The 19,571-nt window shown below is 51.7% G+C and overlaps 5 protein-coding genes across 5 annotated transcripts; 3 read left to right on the top strand and 2 right to left on the bottom strand.

Annotated features, from left to right (window-relative positions):
* Positions 1-347: 347 nt before the first annotated feature.
* Positions 348-4,689, bottom strand: MRS44_014131 (uncharacterized protein; the record flags this gene model as incomplete). Its single annotated transcript, XM_065618284.1, has 5 exons — positions 348-1,448; positions 1,496-1,720; positions 1,762-3,616; positions 3,739-4,336; positions 4,461-4,689. The coding sequence occupies 5 exons, from the start codon at positions 4,687-4,689 to the stop codon at positions 348-350; spliced, it is 4,008 nt and encodes a 1,335-aa protein (XP_065474356.1).
* Positions 4,690-8,697: 4,008 nt separating this feature from the next.
* Positions 8,698-9,839, top strand: MRS44_014130 (uncharacterized protein; the record flags this gene model as incomplete). The annotated part of the gene is made up of 3 exons (XM_065618283.1): positions 8,698-8,961; positions 9,013-9,293; positions 9,350-9,839. The coding sequence occupies 3 exons, from the start codon at positions 8,698-8,700 to the stop codon at positions 9,837-9,839; spliced, it is 1,035 nt and encodes a 344-aa protein (XP_065474355.1).
* A 455-nt stretch (positions 9,840-10,294) lies between these two features.
* MRS44_014129 (uncharacterized protein) lies at positions 10,295-12,716 on the top strand (the record flags this gene model as incomplete). Its single annotated transcript, XM_065618282.1, has 3 exons — positions 10,295-10,471; positions 10,655-10,922; positions 11,248-12,716. 3 exons carry the CDS (start codon positions 10,295-10,297, stop codon positions 12,714-12,716), a joined length of 1,914 nt encoding a protein of 637 aa, XP_065474354.1.
* A 425-nt stretch (positions 12,717-13,141) lies between these two features.
* Positions 13,142-15,544, top strand: MRS44_014128 (uncharacterized protein; the record flags this gene model as incomplete). The annotated part of the gene is made up of 3 exons (XM_046277949.2): positions 13,142-13,539; positions 13,588-13,697; positions 13,752-15,544. 3 exons carry the CDS (start codon positions 13,142-13,144, stop codon positions 15,542-15,544), a joined length of 2,301 nt encoding a protein of 766 aa, XP_046124151.2.
* Positions 15,545-16,336: 792 nt separating this feature from the next.
* On the bottom strand, positions 16,337-19,219 carry MRS44_014127 (uncharacterized protein; the record flags this gene model as incomplete). Its single annotated transcript, XM_065618281.1, has 5 exons — positions 16,337-17,186; positions 17,238-17,535; positions 17,599-17,989; positions 18,047-18,237; positions 18,349-19,219. 5 exons carry the CDS (start codon positions 19,217-19,219, stop codon positions 16,337-16,339), a joined length of 2,601 nt encoding a protein of 866 aa, XP_065474353.1.
* Positions 19,220-19,571: the final 352 nt, after the last annotated feature.

Raw genomic sequence — 19,571 nt, 5'->3', positions numbered from 1 at the left:
CCCTGAAGTACCAAAGGCTTTGGAGTCTTCAAGAGATGGGAGAGTTTTAATGCCAAGACATGTCACAGTGCAATGCAATAAGAAGAGATGCCGTTAAGTGCATGACATTAATGAAGGAGAGCTATTTAATCTAATCTAGATACTCGGCAGGATAATTTGACACAATCTTTTAGAAATCAAGGCTGGACATGAAGGAAAGGAAATAGACTATATAAATCTAAAGAAAATTGGGAAAACCGTTCGTCATGTACTCTTATGTGAGATGAATCATTTCCGTGAATAGACAATATGTGATGATGAGAGAGTCGTAATCGTCATAGCTCTAGCGAGCAATATGCAAGACATTTTTAAAGGAGAAGGGCGACAACTCCGGCGGCTGCCAGGACAACCTCGACGTTGCCCATCAGGCGGCCAGCGGCACCAGTCGCGGGGACGGTCTTCTCCTCGACGCCGTCATCGGACTCTTCGGTGGTGGCGGCGAGAGGAGCAGGGTAGGAACCCTCGGGCTGGTCGGGGGTGGAGTAGGTCTGAGCGGGCTGGGACTCGGCGGGCTTCACGGGCTGAGACTGCTCGGGCTGGGCCGGGTAGGAAGGCTGCTCATAGGTGGGCTGAGTCTCGGCGGGCTGGGGAGCAGAGTAGGAAACACCAGGCTGGGTCTCGACAGGCTTGGTTTCCACAGGCTTGGTGGGAACCTCGGTCTCAGTCTCAACGGGCTTGGTCTCGACGGGCTTGGTCTCAACTGGCTTGGTAGGGATCACAGTCTCAGTCTCGACAGGCTTAGTCTCAACAGGCTTGGTGGGAACCACAGTCTCAGTCTCAGGGACAGGGACAGTGTAGTGAGTCTCAACCGAAGGCTGGATCTTGGTGGTGCCGGTAGCGTAAACGATAGTGGTGGTCTTGCCAACGGTGCAGTCCTGAGCCTCAGAGTGGCACTTGCTGATGGTGTAGTGCTTGGTAGTGTACAGAGTCGAGGTCAGGTTGCCGCCGTGGGGAGGAGGAACGACAGTGGTGGGCTGAGTGACCTTGGTGGTGGGTCGCCAGCTCTGGATGCAGGTGGTAGCAGTAGCATAGACGGTGGTGGTGACCGAGCCGATGGGGCAGTTAGGAACCTCAGGAGGGCACTTGGTGATGGTGTAGTGCTTGGTAGTGTACAGAGTCTGGGTGTAGTTGCCAGGCAGAGGAGGGTTGGGAGGGTAGACGACCTTGGTGGTGTGAGGCTGAGGAGGAACAACAACCTTGGTGGTCTGGTAGGGAGGAGGAGTAACCTCGCGGGTGATGGTCACGGGGCAGATGGTGGTTGAGAGAGCGATGGTCTCGGTCGTGACATGAGGAGTGTTGGGGCAGTCAGGGACCTCAGGGCCGCACCAGGTGACGGTTCGGACCTTGGTGGTGTACACAGTCGAGGTGGTCAAGTGAGTGGTGGTCTCGACGCTGACAGGGGCAGTGGGCTTGGGGGAGTAACCTCAGTATGACCGGTAGGCTTGGGAGGAGTGACCTCGGTGTGTCCAGTAGGCTTAGGAGGAGGAACCTCGGTATTGCCAGTGGGCTTGGGAGGGACGTAGGTCGAAGTGACGGGGCAGACAGTGGTGGAAACAGCGATGGTCTCAGTGGTGATGTGAGGAGGCTGAGAGCAGTAAGGGACATCGGGGCCACAGTAGGTGATGGTCTTGACAGTGGTGGTGTACACGGTAGAGGTGGACCAGCCGGTAGTAGTGACTGGCTTGGGAGGAGGAACTGTAGTAGTGTCCTTGGGGGAGGGACCTCAGTGGTGCCCTTGGGAGGGGGAACCTCAGTTGTACCGGTGGTCTTAGGAGGAGGCACCTCGGTGTGGACAGTTGGCTTGGTAGACTTGGGAGGAGGCACCTCTTCGGTCGAAGTCACAGGGCAGACAGTGGTGGAAATGGCGATGGTCTCAGTGGTGATGTGAGGAGGCTGAGAGCAGTAGGGCACATCAGGTCCACAGTAGGTGATGGTCTTGACAGTGGTCGTGTACACGGTCGAGGTAGTCCACTCAGTGGTCGAAGGCTTAGGGGGAACCTCAGTAGTTCCAGTCTTGATCGTGGTCGTGGGCTTGGGAGGAGGAACCTCAGTGGTATCCTTAGACTCGCTGGGCTTAGGAGGAGGATAAGCCGTGGTGTCGTTGTGGCCAGTGGGAACAGGCGTGGTGGGAACACCGGGAGTCGAGGTGATGAGAGTGGTAGGAACCTCGGTGGTACCCTGCTTGGTAGGAACCGTCTTGGTAGAGTGAGGAGGCACCTCGGTGGTCGAAGTCACAGGGCAGACAGTGGTGGACACGGCGATAGTCTCGGTTGTGACATGGGGAGTGCCAGGGCAGTCAGGAACCTCAGGAGGGCAAGAAGTGATGGTGTACACGTTGGTGGTGTAGACAGTCGAGGTAGTCCACTCAGTGGTCGAGTGTCCCTTGGTGGTGACCTCAGTGGTGACCTTGGTAGTAGCCTTGGTGGTGGGAACGACCTCAGTACCGGTGGTGGTGGGAACAACCTCAGTGCCAGTAGTGGTGGGGGCTGTCTCGATGTCGGTGGTCTCAGATGACTCAGGGACAGTCTCAATGCCAGTGGTCTCGGTGACAGACTCAGAGGTCACGGGGCAGACAGTGGTGGAAATAGCGATAGTCTCAGTCGTAACGTGAGGAGTGTTGGGGCAGTTAGGAACCTCAGGGGGGCACGAAGTCACAGTGTACACGTTGGTGGTGTAGACAGTGGAAGTAGTCCAGCCAGTGGTCTTGGGAGGAGGAGGATACTTGCCAGTGGACGAAGTCTTGCCGGTGGTAGAGGGGACCTCCTCGGACGAGCTGGGGACCTCTTCAGAAGAAGTAGGGACTTCCTCAGTGGAGTGACCAGGCTTAGTCGACGACTTGGGAGGAGGAGGATATTTGCCAGAGGTGGTGGGAACAGCCTCAGACGAAGTGGGAACCTCCTCGGTGGAGTGACCAGGCTTCGTGGAAGACTTGGGGGGAGGGGGGTACTTGCCAGAGGTAGTAGGAACGCCCTCAGACGAAGTGGGAACTTCCTCAGAAGTGGTGGGAACCTCCTCAGTAGAGACACCGGGCTTGGTCGACGACTTGGGGGGAGGAGGGTACTTTCCGGTGGTGGTAGGGACACCCTCAGAAGTGGTGGGAACACCCTCGGAAGAGCTGGGAACCTCCTCAGACGAGCTGGGGATCTCCTCAGTAGAGACGCCGGGCTTGGTGGTGGTCTTGACAGGAGGAGGGGGGTAGTCGGTCGAGCCCTTGCCGGTAGGAACAGGCTGAGTCTCAGTCACGGGGCAGATAGTAGTCGAGACAGCAATGGTCTTGGTGGTCACGTGGGGGGTTCCGGGGCAGTCAGGAACCTCAGGAGCGCAAGAGGTGATGGTGTGGACCTCGGTGGTGTAGACAGTTGAGGTGGTCCAGCCAGTGGTCTGGGGCTTGGGAGTGGAAGTGGTCAACTCGGTTGTACCCTCAGAAGTAGCAGGCAGGGTCTCGGAAGGAGGAGGGCCATAGTGGGTGCTCTGCTTGCCAGTGGTGGTGGGCTTGGTCTCAACAGGAGGAACCGAAGAAGACTCAGTCTCAACGGGAGGAACTGAAGTAGACTCGGTCTCGACGGAGGGGACAGAGCTGGAAACCTCAGTAGATCCAGCAGGAGGAGGAGCATAGGGAGTAGTGCTCTGCTTGCCAGTGGTGGTAGGCTTAGTCTCAACGGGAGGAACCGAAGTGGACTCAGTCTCGACAGAGGGAACCGAGCTAGTAGCCTCAGTAGATCCAGCGGGAGGGGGGCATAAGGAGTAGTCTCCTTGCTGGGGACAGTCTCGGGAGCAGAAGAAGTAGGCTTAGTCTCGGAAGGAGGAGGACCGTAGTGAGTTGTGTCCACAGGAGGAAGAGAAGAAGACTCGGACTCTACAGGAGGGACCGAAGAACTCGGCTGGGTCTCAGCAGGAGGAGCCGAAGAAGTGGTGGGCTTGGTTTCCACGGGAGGAGGACCATACGGGATAGATGACGAGGTAGGCTGAGGAGGAACGTATGGGGTAGAAGCCTCGGAGACGGAACCAGGAGGAGTCTCGACCTCGGTGATGGGGCAGATGGTGGTCGAGACGGCAATGGTCTTTGTGGTGATGTGAGGCGTGTTGGGGCAGTCGGGGACGTCATCGTGGCAGTCAGTAACTGTGAAAGTCTGCGTCTCGTAGACGGTCGAGGTGGTGTAGCCCTGGGGAATGTTGTTGTATGGGTTGCCGGGAACGTTGTCGTAGTTCCTCTTGGGGAATTCGACGGCGGCAGCATTGGCCAGGCCAATGGCTGCGGCGCCGAGCAGAAGGAAGCCCTGCATGTTGTAGGGCGAAGCTGAAATTGGTTTGTAGCGAATGTAAGATGAAACGAGTGCGGCTTTGTTGAACGAAAGTCGGTTGGAGAGACAAGATCCGGTTTGGAGGGAAACGGAGGACCTTTCTTATAGCAGACAGGTGACCCTCAGATGTTGTTTTGTTTCTCTGCGTCGCTCGTATAGGTCCGTTTGGTGACAGCTCGGCCCAGCCAGTGTGGTTGGGATACAATACGGGCGTCTCCATCATGACCCCGGCTCGGCGTGATGTCATGCTGGGCGACAGGAATAGGAACGGTTGGACGAGGTGCAGTTTACGGTGGGACTTGAGACCTGCCAAAGCGGTATCCCAACGCGCGACAAATGGGCCGGCCATGTTGCGAGGCCCAAAAGCTAGAGACAGGCACGTTACGGATGAGGCGGGAAAGACAGCATGCCCCGGAGCCTCTTTCTGGGAGACAAGCGCGCGCATCCTTGTCTGAGGCGTTTGATAGGTTGCGGGAGCATGCAACGGTTTCTTGGTTGTTCTAAAAATGTTTCTAAAAGGCCCCATGAACAGGGGGTCGGGCTCTGCAGCCGCTCGTGTTAGGCCTATCAGCCGGCGTGAAATGATCTGACTCGGCCGCTAAATATGGGCATCTCTGATCTGCGATCAGATCAGTTTCCGCCATGATTGGTTAGGGAACCCCTGCCGGTTCTCCTGGAGTTGGCTGGACAGACGCGCTCGCTGTCCATGGGGCCTCTGCTGTGGGCCGGGACAAACCACGTACACTGGCTTGCTTGGCTGGTGTGTCTTTTTTTGCCTTACATACACGAGGTTTTTTACCTTCTCATGGGTCGCTTTTCTTTGCCCTCGTCTCCCCACTCTCTGCCAAAATCTCGCACAACTGTCGACCGAGGGATCGTCCCCTCCCCCCAGTCCAAGCGCCGTGTCTGCGGGTAAAAATGGCTGGTCCAGCTGAATCTTGCAGGGCGAGACGCCTGGGTTGCCCGGTTTTATTTTAACACCTGGATAGGTAAGCAGGCGGCAATTCACTCGGTGTTGTGCATCCTGAGCCTCTTGTCGGCGTCGTATCCCGTCGGTTGCGACATGATCCTTGACAAGGAGGGATATCCACTCTGAAGCATTCAACGAATCACCGTGTGTATCTTTACGAGCGCTTTGTTTCTGGTTGTGTTTCTCTGTGCAGGTTGAGCTGAAAGAGATGAACGTCGCTAAGGATGACTTGTTTCATGTTGACCTTTTGGGTCATCTCTTGTCGACTTGACGCCCTAACTTGGCTTTGGAGGGACACATTCTGAGATGAAGAAGACGAGTTCCTGCATTCAGCTCTGGTTCCTGCGTGAATGGTACAACGTAACATGAACTGATCGGCAGGTGCATCGTCTCGCCTCGCACTGCACAACAAACACATTGGCCGGCCGACAGACAGTGTCTCTTGTCTCGATGCCATGACCCTGCCCATGGTGGTGCAAGCAACAGGACAAGACTTTTTTTACCCTGCATTTTGCACGTGCACACACTCGCACGGCGTAAAACTCTAAAGCAGAAATATAGACGAGCCGTACGGCTTCAGTAGAGGCCACGGCATTTCCGCCAGTCGTAAGAAAGTCCATCACGTATCGTATCATGCCGCCAGCTCACATCCAGCCGGAAATACGGCCAGACCACACGGCACAGAAACTTGGCATCCATCCATCGTGAAAATTCACATGCAGGTAAAAGAGTCGGTCGGTGCGCCCGATAGGCTGCAGCTCCGATCGTGTGTTGCCCGCTATTCTTAGAAACCCCATCCATGGATGGCAAGATCTCAAGTCTTTCGTTTCCCGGTAAATACTCACGAGATTCATCATGCCATTTTGTTTGTACACAAGTTTAAAATAATGGTATATAGTAAATATCGAGACTCTGCAAATTCAATACCGAATTATTCAAGTCCTCCCAATGCCCTTCAACTCTTCTCCTCTCCTCCTCTTGACGTCAGCATCACCTGTGGGTGTGCCCCAGTAAACTCCAACTATTTTGGTACAGAATACGAGAAAAGTCCTTCTCCTGCAGCTTCAACCTGCTCCCGGCCAACAAAGGAACCCCCCCGATGATGGAACAATGCCTTAGTACGGTTGCCGTGCTCCGAGGGCGGAATTGAGGAGGAGGGGGGCAGGGGCGAAATCCATCGAGATTTTGTTTGCCCGACCACGCATTTGCATTTCCCCACGGCTTGAAGCGATCGAGGAGACTACATGCACACTTATCGTAGCCTGATGGACCTGCTGCCTTTGCTGATCATGGCGTGACTTTTGTTGACTGCATGGACAGAAGCCGTCGAGATGAATTTTCAAGTGAACACTGCGAGTGACAGGACGTGATAGGATCGCAACCGGACCGTGATTCTCCATTGAAATGCGTAGATGCCTTCCCCTCTTCCGAACCCGTCTATTTCCAGCAATGCACATAAGAGAGGAGGCTGAAAGGATTCCTCCATGCACCCAACAGCACAGTCTGCACTCTGGTGGTTGGGCGTAACCCCGTATCTGTATGTACAACAAGCATCCCAGATCCAGCCACCATCGTAAAATGTCCCGGCACAGCGTTGCCCGACCGACCCATTTTCCCTACCACGTAGAATCCCATCGATCAATGTGGGCTTCCTGACCCCACGCCGCGTGTCGGGGCTCCCCTGTCAGGGTTAGAGCCCAATGACGAAATCTCCGTGTGTTCCCCGCAGAGGAGTCGTCAGACCTACCCTAGGGCAATCGTTGATGGAACGAAACAAATGTTCATTTTGATATAGGGAAGTTATGGAGGGTATATGGATTGTGTTAATATGCAGTTTCATGCCGTGAATGAAACATTATGCGGCCGTTGTTTGCCCAAGTGCCGATGCTGTCTCAAGTGGCTTGTCTCAAACAAGCAATGCAAGGAGAATTGCGTCCATCAGACTCCTTGTGTAACAACACAGGCTCACTCCCCAACTACATATGCAATGATGTTAAGTAGTAGAACAAGATAAAATAAAGTAAAATATGCTCAACGAGATCAGATAAACCTAACGAGTGAGAGTTGCATACCTGTTCAAGTAGTTGCCTCACAAACTCCCGGGTGAAGCCTCGTCAGCCAAACAATCTCATCAGGTCTGACTCTACCCATGTAACCAGAAAAGGGAATACATAGATCGGATAGAAAAACCATGTAAACATAATATAAAGAACATAGTACAAGGTTTGCCGAAACCATTATGGTTGAACCTTAATGCAAGTTGTAGAAGGCGATATTTCTCGGGATGCGCGTCCAACGGTCTTGACGAACCTTCTTTTAAACTGGACACCTCTCGCAAAACACAGCGATTAAGAGTATATCTCGTGCCGACGATATTGTGTATGTGGAAAGTTGGGATGAAACTGACTGAGATAACAAATCGAACCCTGATAACAACTCTTAAGCACAGATGGACGAACAAAACACGACAGCGAGAGCCTGGGCATAATGACGACAATATCCAGAAATCTGATGAGCTTGCAAGAAAGAGAAACTTGCGCATAGAATGGGAGACCAGCCTGTGTTGGTAGTTCTGGCACTCCCGGCTGAGCAGTGCATCTCCGCCTCGGTTTGAGGGGGTTTGTATCCCAATCATCCTTGAGACATTTGGGCGGAAATCAAGGCGCTCCTCAAACTTTGACTATCTGCCGAGCTTGGAGGCGTCATCGCTGTCGGGCTCACTATCTCTTTGCTTGCATGAAGGCTCCCATCAAGCGGCCGGTTTGTGATGAGATATTAACGTAGCCGCACTAAGTTAGTTACGGAATCAGTTAGTGTTTTAGCAGTGGAAACAATTCTGTGTGGGAGCCTTCGGGCGCAAGCGGCTGTACCCGCTTCAAGCCCCCTCATTTTTTGGTTGGACAAGTTGTGATTTGTCTCCGAGATCCGCGGGTGGCTGAGATTAGAGCTGCACCAAGGCCATTTGGTGGCGTCTCGATTCCACTTCTCTGCTGCCAATTATCTGTGATATTCCATTGCTCAATATTTGACACCAAGCTTAAATTGTCTTCACTTTTTCCCAGGTTCCATTGGTGAGAATTATCATTAATCTGGGGCACCCGCTGCAACTGGAGATGGCCGAACGTGTTGGTCGAAGGCTTGTTTCAGGCATAGAGCAAAATGGGGCGAGCTTGGTCTGCGCGTTGCTCTGTTAGTCTTCAATATCAGCTCCGGCCAATGACTCGACTTGTGCTCTGACAATGGGTTATGTCAGTTGCAAATTCAGGGATCATGTCAAGTTTCAAGACCCAAACGTTGTAATCCTTCGAGGCATATAATGGCCTCAACGTCCACTGTACGTATTGATTCAGCGCCAGACCCTCCATTTGCAGTCATTCATTCGTTACAATGCTTCACAAACTAGTCGCTCATTTCTTGACCAGCCTTCTGGTGGCCACACCGGCGCTGGCAGCCACATACGGCCATCTCGACCCAGCCCGCTGCGTGGACCCGTCTGGCATGAAGAAATGTGTTGACAAGGTGAACGAGGAACAGCAACGGTGCATCAATACAGGGTGCGAGGATTCAGCATCTGGATGCCTCGAGTCAACCTGCTTGTGTGCGAGCAGCATCAGCCAAATGGATTGCGCTCTGACACATTGCTGGGACCAGGTAAGTCTCTGTCAACATGAAGCGGATGAACATGGACACTAAGAGAAACAGGTCTATAGCTGCGAGTACCAGAAAACGGTTCAACAGGTCGTGAAGACCTGCGACGACGGCCCAGAGGAGGGTTTTCCCTTCTACCCTGCCCCGGTTGATGCGCCCAATGCTTGCTCATGCAACAAGGCAAAAATTGCCGAAACTGTCGGCAAGGTGTTGGAGGAGCAGAATGACTGTGAAGGAGGGGCATCAGATGCGTGGGAAGGATTGCCTCGGGCTGAATTAAAGGCCAAGGTCCCCCCGGCTTGTGTCTGTTGTAGTTGGAGTGCAGCGCTGTCTGCGTAAGTCATCTCCCTTTCTCTCTCACTGCTTTATGCTAATCAATACCTCTGACTAGCTACTGGAACATCTGCCCAGACATGGACCCAAACTATCTCGGTGTTGACGCCTTCCTCAACTCCTTGTTGGGCGATGCTTGGGAGAAGTGGCCCAAGTGCAAATTCGACAACAGCACTTGCCATACGGAGTACAACTATACACTTCCCGGCTACAAGGATGCCAAGTTCTACGAACCGGGCAAGTTCCCCAAGAATGGAACACAGACGACAATGACAAACCTCGCCGGTACCATCACGAGCCCCATCAGCGGCGCGACGTTTACGTGGACGATGAATTCGACGGCGCACACCATCACAGCGGCTAGTGTACAGACGACGGGGACCAGTGCAAGCACGACGGTTTCTAACGCAAACACGACACCAACGGGAGCAGGCGCGCAAGCAACGGAAAGCTCTAGTGAGGCTGAAGACAAGGGAAGTAATGCTTCGGTGGTGGTTCCTCGAACTTGGTCCATTATCTCGCCGGTTCTTATTTTCTTCGTATTGTAAACTCAAGACTCTTACTTTGTCTTGTCTTTATTTCTTTAGCTACTTTTCTACATCCTGGTAACGTCTTCAAAGGAGGCCATCTGCCAGGGCTGTAAGCCCGTGGCACAGCCTTGTTCGGTTGACCGGGCATGCCGAGGTTCTCTGGTTTCCTTATTAAGGCTGTCAACCAACGGCAGGCCGTGAGAACAGCCGTAATCCCACAAGTAATGAGAAAGTGCAAAAACACCGACCAAAGTGGAGCTTGGGCCATCTGCAAGCTATTCCACCATTTCGTAGACCTCCATTCTTGATTGAGTTTGCACCCCTGGAAAGCCTCACGAGGCAGACTTGCAGTCCTGAAACCAAGGGGAAAAAGGGGTGAGTAGAAAGGTTCAATAAAATCTCGGGTCCTTCACTTGCATCGTGCGCTCTAAACCTCATTCAATAACCTAGCTCTCGATGAGCGCTGGTTCATAATGCAAAACACCGATGCCCCAAGAGACTGGCTACCGCCATTGCCTCGTACGCCGGACTCCAAGTTCATACGGGTTCTCAAAATTGCCAAGCCCGCAGATCTCAGCGACCAAGAAATTGTGTGCAGCATGGAGGTTATCGACGTTGCCCAAGATACAAACTTCACGGCCCTCTCCTACGTATGGGGGGTCTCCCTGTCACCGAAAACGATTCGATGCAACGGAAGCATAATTTCTGTGGGCACGAGTTGTTGGTCGGCATTGTGGCATCTTCGGAACGGCTACTACTCGTACAACCTAAATGTATCGGGTGGCTCGTGAGACATCATGACAATTTGGGTTGACGCAATATGCATCAATCAGCAAGACTTGAAGGAAAAAGAGAGACAGCTGAAGTTGATGGCCGACATCTACTCTTTGGCACGACAAGTTTATATATGGCTTGGCGAAGGGACCCACGAGTCGGACGCTGCCATTGAATACTTGAACAAGGCAGGATTTCAAGAGGTTCTCGTTGAAGCAGGCGAGAACCAATATGAAATGCCTCGAAGCAAGCTCTTCTATCTAGAGCAAGCGTGGAAGATGTTCACCTGTCAGGCGGCAAATCTTCAAGCTCTCCAACGGAAATATTGTAAGTGCTCACTGTCGCTTGCACATTGTCCATCCCTCGTCTTATGTTTATTCACTTTTCACACTTCATTTAGCAGTCCACCACTGACCTGGATCCTGTCTAGTCGCTGAATTTCTGTCTCCCTGGATGCATAGTCACACGTTCTGTGATCCAACGGCTTTCCAGGACATATGTTCCAGGTCGTGGGCAAGTCGAACTTGGACCTTCCAGGAGATTCTTCTCAGCCCTCGGCCACTTCTCTGCTGTGGCACAAAAACTCTTTCCTGGCGCTCTTTCATCCACACCATGATGTCTCTCTCATTGACTACATAGTCTCTTCTCCCAGCACCCGAGTTTCGCTGGATCAATATTCTCAAACTGTGGGCGTCTGTCCAGGATTCTGGTGAGCTTCGGAACATTTCTGAAAGCCAACAGTTCCCGCTGCAGACCTACATTTGGGATTACCATCTCTTCATCGATGGTACAAGGATGGCCTTGATGTTTATCAAGGCTGCCATTCTATACTTGGTTATGCTGACGGTTTTGTTCGGCGTAAGATTCTCGACAGGAAACTGGGAGGACTCGGAACTTCTCAAGGCCAGCCGAAGTTCCGAGGCATGGATAACGGAGTTCATCCTTTATCTCACATCAGTCTGGGTCTTACCTGTCATTGTTTTCCTATTGATTTGTGTATTGGTTTCTTCCCTCCTTTTCATATTATTATTCCGTTCCCGGGAAAGCGAGCACATGTCATATCAAAAGTACCGCAAGTCTCCTACTCTCACATTCATCGACGTTTGCGATGCCATAATCTACGAGATTGTCACACGGAAGGCCACCAATCCTAAAGACAAGCCATTTGGCATGCGAGCTATCTTTAGCAAAATCGGAATACAGCTAGATGATCCTGATTACGACAAAGACATCTACCAAATCTACCGCGAATTGTTTGTCCGACTGGTGGACTGGTCAAAATCCCTGAGGCTTCTTCTGCTCTGCCATGCATCAACAACGTCAACACTGCCATCCTGGATGCCAAACTGGGACATTGATTCTGAAAAAACCTGGCTGAACCCCGATGCATTGGATTCTGGAGCCGGATCTACAGGAGTCTTCTTCCGGACACGGACCCAATGGTCCTTGACAGACAACGAAGAGCTCGTCGTCCATGGTGTGCATGTTTGCCGCATCTCCTGGAGTTGCGGCAGGTTTTACGAAACCAGCGCTACGGATTATATGTTGGATGAACAATCGCATATTCACAATATCTCAAAGATCCATGGCCTGATGCGATGTTACAAATCTGGCCGGTGGACGCCCACAACCGATTCTGACCGCCATTGTGCCCTCTTACACTGGGAGAGAAACAAAGACCCCAAACAAGACAAACGGAGACTCAATGAATGGGGCCAGATGATGCGCCGCACAAGTACCATGCCTGATTCTTCCATGTCGGCGTTTGAGTATCTGAAGTCACACCCTGAATGCTTTGAATTTCACATAGACATGTGCAATGTCCTAGCAAAAAGGGAAAGACCCTTGTTTTTAACCGAACCTGATATTTTGGGAATGGGAAACGGTCCAACGAACATCCAAGTTACTGATTTGGTCACTCTTGTCGCAGGTGTCTCAAAGCCTCTCATTCTAGAAAGTCGGGACACAAGATATCGTTTGAAAGGGTTTGCCGAGATGGAGAACGAGGGACATCTGTCTTCACGGGCACATGGCCTCAATGCTAGTGGGCATCCATTGAGGGGCGGTTGGGAAGACCTAGGTGCCGAAATGCAGCCACGGGATGAGATAGTCATCTACTAGGGCCCCTCGACGAGGGCATGCATGTCAGGACAGCGATATGGCGAAGAAGGGTGCCACTTGGGTTGAAGACGAAGTCTGAGCACCAGAATTCATTCCCGTTTCCGGAAGATACCCGTAGTGTAGATGAGAAATTTAGGGAAGTTTGGTAACTGTAAGTGGTTCCGCATGATATCGTGACCAGTTGTGGCAGCTAATGATTCTCTCTAGTTGACGCTTTCTTATAGATTTAGCGTAGGGATTAGTTCTTCAATCACTAGCTCCAGTCAGATCCTTGCCTCTAGGGCTGAAGACGCCACCGATGTAATCCCAATCAGAAACGAGGCTGTGCAGCCCCCGCTTGAAATTTCACCGACATATCCTCTTGACAACGCATCAACTAATCCTACGTGTCAAGCTTCACAGCGATCAGATCTCTAGTCTAAAAGATGGCTTCAGTTAAATGGAGCCCCATCTACGAAAAACACGTCTCCGAAGACACGGTAATCACCCTCCACCATCTCTGCGCTGCCTGCTCAACTTTTCAACGAGAGTCGACCCTCTTGCGGCGCTTGTCCCGTGGAGAGCAGCTACGGCTCCACGCTAAAGAGACTTTCAAGCTGTGCTCTATAAAGCACCTGGAGGATGGGTATCTTGGCAGTTGCCATCTCTGTGCCCTGCTATGGACTCACGCGGGAGGTCACCGCTTCGACCCGGACAAGGGAATAGTCAAAGAACCAGACGTCACCGTGTGTCTAGAGGCGAGAGACTTTGAAATGGAATACACTCTAGAGTATCAGACTTCGGGTGTTCAGAAGTGGTGGAGCAATCTAGTCCCACCTTTCATGTATGAGTTTACACTCCGCTTGAATTGTGGATAACTGACGGTTTACAGAACGGAACTTGGAGTGGTCGTCTTGAAAATATCCAAGGTTTATGCTAGCAAGAATCGTTCTTCTGATATTGAGGACAAGATGTATGAGTTATACATCTACCCATCTTCGAGTGAGTGAGCTGCCTGAAGAGTGGAAAGTCTGGGCTTGCTGACCTCTAAGTCAGATCGACGACTGAACTCGGCAACCTTTCGACATGGGAAGGAGCCGATATCCTCCAAGAACGAAATGAAACTCACCCAGATCAAGTCATGGTGTCGGGACTGCTCCGAGAACCACCAAAAGTGCACCGTGTATCCCGGCATGGTCACGCAAGGCAGCCAGCTACCCTCCCGTCTCCTGGACCTCCATGGAGACAAGATCAGGCTAGAATGCAACGTGGAGAATCTACCTCAACTGCAATACACGACGCTGAGCCATATGTGGGGTCCTGATCCCAACGCATGTCTTCAGCTAACCCAGTCTCGGCTTCATGAGTTCGAGTCTGATATCCCTTCGTCTCTGTTGCCGACGAAATATCTTGAAGCGATCCGGATCGCAAAGGCTCTTGGCTTTCGATATATATGGATTGACTCGCTCTGTATTATCCAAGATTCGGAAGAGGATTGGAAGAAAGAGGCTTTGAAGATGGCTGCCGTATACGGACGAACTGCTCTGAACATCTCATATGTGTATCCGCCATCTGACAGTCCAACCCAGCAGCATCTCAGAGACCCTAGAATCATAGTTCCATGTGAACTACCCATGGAACATCTGAAATCAGGTAGCGACAGCAGCTGTTTAGATTCGACCCCTCTGGTCATCCAGAGTGCTCCAGGTTTCGTCAACAAGTTCTGGTCTCCCACTACCTACAAAAACATTTGGCCTCTACTGAGCAGGGCTTGGGTGTTCCAAGAGCGTCTACTCTGCTCTCGAAACATCTACTACGGCCAGGACCGGCTGCTATGGGAGTGCTGTGAAGGGCTCGAGGATGAGTTCTCGGGTCGCCTAATGGACTCTCCTCGGTCTAAAAGTCGATTCCACTCTGTGTTTGCCGGTATACAGGGCAGCTCGCAAGGCCGAGAGCACGATGAGAGCTTCAAGGGACAGTGGAGCCTCTTGGTCGAAGAGTATCGGCTGGCAAACCTGACGTTTGAGAAGGACCGTGTCATTGCCTTTGCAGGGATCGTCAAGGCTGTTCAGTCACAAACCAAGTTTACGTACTTGGCGGGCATCTGGAAAGAATTTGCTGAGCTTGATCTTCTATGGGTGTTTCATCCTCCGTCTCCCCTGGGAGACTTTTACACCAGAAGAGATGAGATGAGAAAGCACGCCCCGTCTTGGTCGTGGTTTTCAGTACCTCCACGTCTGCAATCAGCATCTACGAACAGCGACACAGTCGACTTTCGCATTCGCACCGAGATTTATAACCGCTCATTTCATACCATCTACAAGGCCCATATCGTCTCATTCTATCACCCCAAGCTTGTCTCCAACCCCGAGGCCCTGCTCCACGACTTGGAAAACATGAGCATCACACTCAAGACAAGGAAGATACCGAGCACTCTGGCATGGGATGGGCCAGTTCTTCGGCTTCTCCCACATGGAAGACATGCACTGGGTGGGAAAAAGTATCTCGAGCCCAAGAATGCCATGAAATACGTCCACGATGACGTGTCCCTGGTGCCTGGCTCTGCAGTCCCCAACGGGGCGTGCATGATTCTGACGGCGTTTGAAGCATGGGTTCTGAAAGACAAGATAGATCATCGATACGACACCTATACTCCGTCTGGAGACGAGTCGACTACTTCTTGGCAGTGTGCAGGGTTGGTCGTGGTCCCAGCAGGGAAGAATGCAAATGGTCAGGACTCGTGGGAGCGCATCGGGGTCTTTGTGTTTTCGGATATCATGGATGGACTAGGAGTACCTCGGATTCCCTTTTCAATGGATGGACAGGAAGAAGAGGTCTGCCTTGTCTAGAAGTCAACACTCTGTCTTCCAACTCGGGGGAGAAGAGACGGGCACTTAACTAACAACAGAAGATGCTCAGAAATTTATCGTTGAACAAGGGGGCCACATGGCTGAACATGAGCAGCAACTATGTAGAGAGTCAGCTTGCCTTGGTAAGACCTGAATGATACATGCACTTTTTACATACATATTCCTTGACTACCCAGATACTTCTAAACATCTGTGTCCATATGACTACGTGAGGAATTCCCTTGATTTTATAGCTGCATCCTGTCGTATGTTAACTAACCATCTAGACTCCATCACCTGTTCTGGAGTCAGCATCGAACCATTCGAGGGGCAACTCTATACACATATCGTTGACTTGAAAGCTTGTGAACATCTCATGGGAAGATCTTAAAACTGAAAGTAACTTATATAAAGGACGCCTTGCTTTGGTTTAGGGTCTTGAGATCCCTATGAATAATACATGCTATATGGATCCCCAGGGGTGACAGAGCGGAGCAACTGCACCTGCTGCAACTTCGACCTCGCAAAATTTGCAGCATCCGGATTTGGCCCAGAAACCTCGTGATGAAAGCTCAGGATTTCGACCCAAAAGTCTGCCGCCATGGCCAACTCCCAGTCTCCCCCATCGCCCATCAGACGCTTCTGCTCAGCGTGCCGTGTATGCGACTCAGCTAGCTCAGTAAGCGCTCGTATCGTCTCCGAATGCCGCCTTCCCCACCACTCTGTATATGTCGCGATGATGTACTCGAATATCTTGTTTGCGGTTGCAAATCGAGACCGCTCGACACAAACTCATCCAATGTTCAACCGGACTGCAAAGGTTGTAGGATGCATCTTGTGCAAATACTTCTTGTTCCCGTCGAATGCCCTCCGAAAGTTTTGCTCCGCCTGTTCCACATCGTTTTTCCGAAGGTATATCTCGCCGACGTCATTCAATATTCGATAGAATATTTGTGCCATTGCTTCGTTGCCACCCTCAAGGCCGTGGCCGTCCAAAGTGTCTGGGGGCATTAGTTGAGAAAAGTGTGCAGCAGCGTTGAGCAGGGTCTGCAGTGCCTCATCCAACCTCCCGAGCATCAGGAAAGCTCGCCCTTTGTTGCACTGGGTCGTCATGAGAGAATCATCGTCTTTGGGCACAATTTTCAAGCGCCTTCGATACGACTGTTCATAAGCTCGAAGGGCGAGGTCGTACTGTCGCCGAGCATGATAGATCAAGCCAAGATTGTTTTCGATCCCAGCTATCATTTCAAGGGTGAATTCATCAGGTCGATCCTCCCTGCTTATAACATTCAGAACTCTCTCATAGAACCGAGACGCTTCATCATAGCGTCCGAGATGGCGAAAGAGGTTCCCAAACCGTTCAAGCTCCAGTAAGTCGAAACCGGATCCGGCCCTGCCTTGCTCCAAATGGATCATGCATTGGTCGGCGTGAGGCTCCAATCGCTGCACGGTCTCTAGAAAGTCCTTGTCCGTAGATCGTGGAACTTTGGCAGCGACCAATGATATGGCAGTTTTCACATATTCCTCCTCGTTCTCCTTTGCCTTCCACCTCGCAAATTCGTGGATTGCAGGATGGATTTCGTAATCTTGGTCTTGCTTCCTCCCATGTAACTTAGCCTCAACAAAGGACAAGTTACGCATGCTAGCGTAGTAACCATGAAAACACTTCGAGGATCCTATTTCACGGAGTCACGCTGAAAGGTCGTCATCAGTCGCGTTTAGGCAGAGATCGGCCCACAAGTCCCTGTGATCGAGATATCCAAACAGCATCAAGAGTTTTGCTGCCACCGGATTAGTCTTCTCAAGCTCCTCGAAGCTAAGTTCAAAGGACCGCAAAAGTGCCATGTTGGTAGGATACTCATCATAAAGTTGCCGTGTTCTCCACTTCTCGACGTATTGTCTCACGCTGAGATGATAATAAGACATAACAGACGTTGCAAGCCGCAGCGAGAGAGGGTGGCAGTTCAACATCCTTGCGATCTCAAGTAAATCTAAGTACTTTGTCAGTCTTTTTACTATAAGTTGAACCAGTTGAAGGGAGAAGTAGCTCATACCGTTCCCCCCTGACCTAAACCTTTCGTCAATCTCCCGGTCAAGAAGATTGACTGCATCTACCTTGGGCAGCCCTTTGATTTCGATACTTCCATGGTACCAGCTCGCCACCTCTGTGCTTCGTGTGGTGAGAATAATGGACCCCCAAGGCAATCCATCCAGATAGCTCCGAATATGCTGTTGTAGGGATGAATCACCGGGTATCCCGTCGATGACAAGGAGCCACCGGGCACGCATCATGTTTTTCAGCTCTGTGAAGAACGAGTTTATGAGTATGGAACGGTGTTCGTCGTAGCTCTCACCGCCCTCCGAAATTGTGGCCTCCGGGTTGTTGGCTAGCTTCAGAACGCTGAGGATACTCTGTTCAAAGGCCTCTTTAGTCGCCCCCGCGATCTAGAATATGTCATAGCCCGGATACTTCTCCCGCTGCTGTTTCACAAATTCGGATACTAGCTGTGACTTTCCAACGCCAGAAAAGCCCCAGAGCGTAACTATGGACCTTTGTGGCGTCTTCTTTGGGCAGAAACCGACCCATTCTTCCAACTTTGAGAGCTCAGCCTCTCGGCCCACGAATGAGCATTTCTCTGGCAGGGAGAGTCTCAAGCCGGTGTCAATGTCTGAAGAGATGAGAGACTGCGGTGCTGCACCATTTAATTAGCTTATTCATGCCTGGACAAGTCAAGTTCCTACGTCAGTAGGTATGATGCTGCCGGCACATCTAATAACTTGTACCTATGCGAACTTTCACGTACCGGATCCAGTCCCCTTCCTTGGGCCAAGCCTGATCAGCATTTCTTTTGCGTATGCTGCCGCAGTTACAGCCGCGTAACGGTGCCATTCATCGTTCTTGTCGGAGTCGGCGAAATCACTGATGCCTCGAACCACAGCCACTGGCAGCCTCGTTGTCATTCCAGCCGCTTCCATCTCAATAGCAATTCCGCCATATATATCCCTTAACTCGTCTCTCTTTTTCTTAGATTTAATCACGCCGTTCCCAGAGAGGATGGTGCCGTAATGCGCAATTGGCCCATCGCGCGCATTTGAAGTCAAGGACTCGCTGCTAGGTAGAGCAGGACCCGGTCTCTTGAAATCTGCTGCTCTCCACAAGACATCCAAGTGGCGTATGAAGCTGAACTCAGGACGACTTTCATGGACTTGGATACTGGCGATGGCAGACCGCAAAAGGGGATGCGTCGAGTTTTGCCACTGTTTGAGTCGAATCCCGTCTTCTTCAACCTTGACAAGGTCATAGCCAATAACCCCTGGGTTGTCCCTATTGGGAACGGCAACTGCAACGTCTCCGAGACGAATGTCCCGGTTTGGGGACGGGATGCCTGCTGCGATGCCGACCAGGATCCCTGCTTCGAGATTGGGAAAATCCCTCAAGGCTTCTGAGACCATGCTTCCCGACGCCCCTATCCCAACTTCGCCAGCAGGATATCCGGCGATAGCCACATTATGTGAAGCGATTTTACCAAGGGTGTAGAGCACGGTCTGACCGGCGGAACGTTCTGGGATTCCATCGTGAACCTCATCTAGCATAAGACATGCCGCCTTCTGCTCAATTGCCAGTGGAGAGAAAATTATAATGGTGTAGTCCTCGAGCTTAGGTGTCTTGGCCATGCCGATCCAGTCGCATGGGGGGTTGAGGCTGCAGAGGCAAGAGGTGATGGGCGAAAGAAGCCTGGCCGCAAGCGATTAATCAGCCGGTTGGCGTTCACTCAGCGATGTATAAGGAATTGAATTCTCATTACAAGCCGGATGTTGAGTTAGAGGCCTCGGTTGAGAGACTTGGTGAAAAAGAGCGTTTTGGTCAAGACAGCCTGCGAGGCTTTCGTCAGCTTGAGATTCAGCCTCATGCAGGTAGCCCAGCAGTTTATGTTGGGCATGAACCCCGCTTTCGTTCCTCACGGATTTTCACATTCCGCACCGAGTTTTGGAGGATCAAAGACACCAATTCCTAGACGCAGGATTT

The sequence above is a fragment of the Fusarium solani genome (assembly GCF_023522795.1).
Source record: "Fusarium solani strain SB1 chromosome Unknown bctg00000010, whole genome shotgun sequence".
Classification (NCBI taxonomy): Eukaryota; Fungi; Ascomycota; class Sordariomycetes; order Hypocreales; family Nectriaceae; genus Fusarium; species Fusarium solani.
Note: the sequence above shows the minus strand (reverse complement) of the source record. Positions and strands in the feature narration are given on the sequence as shown.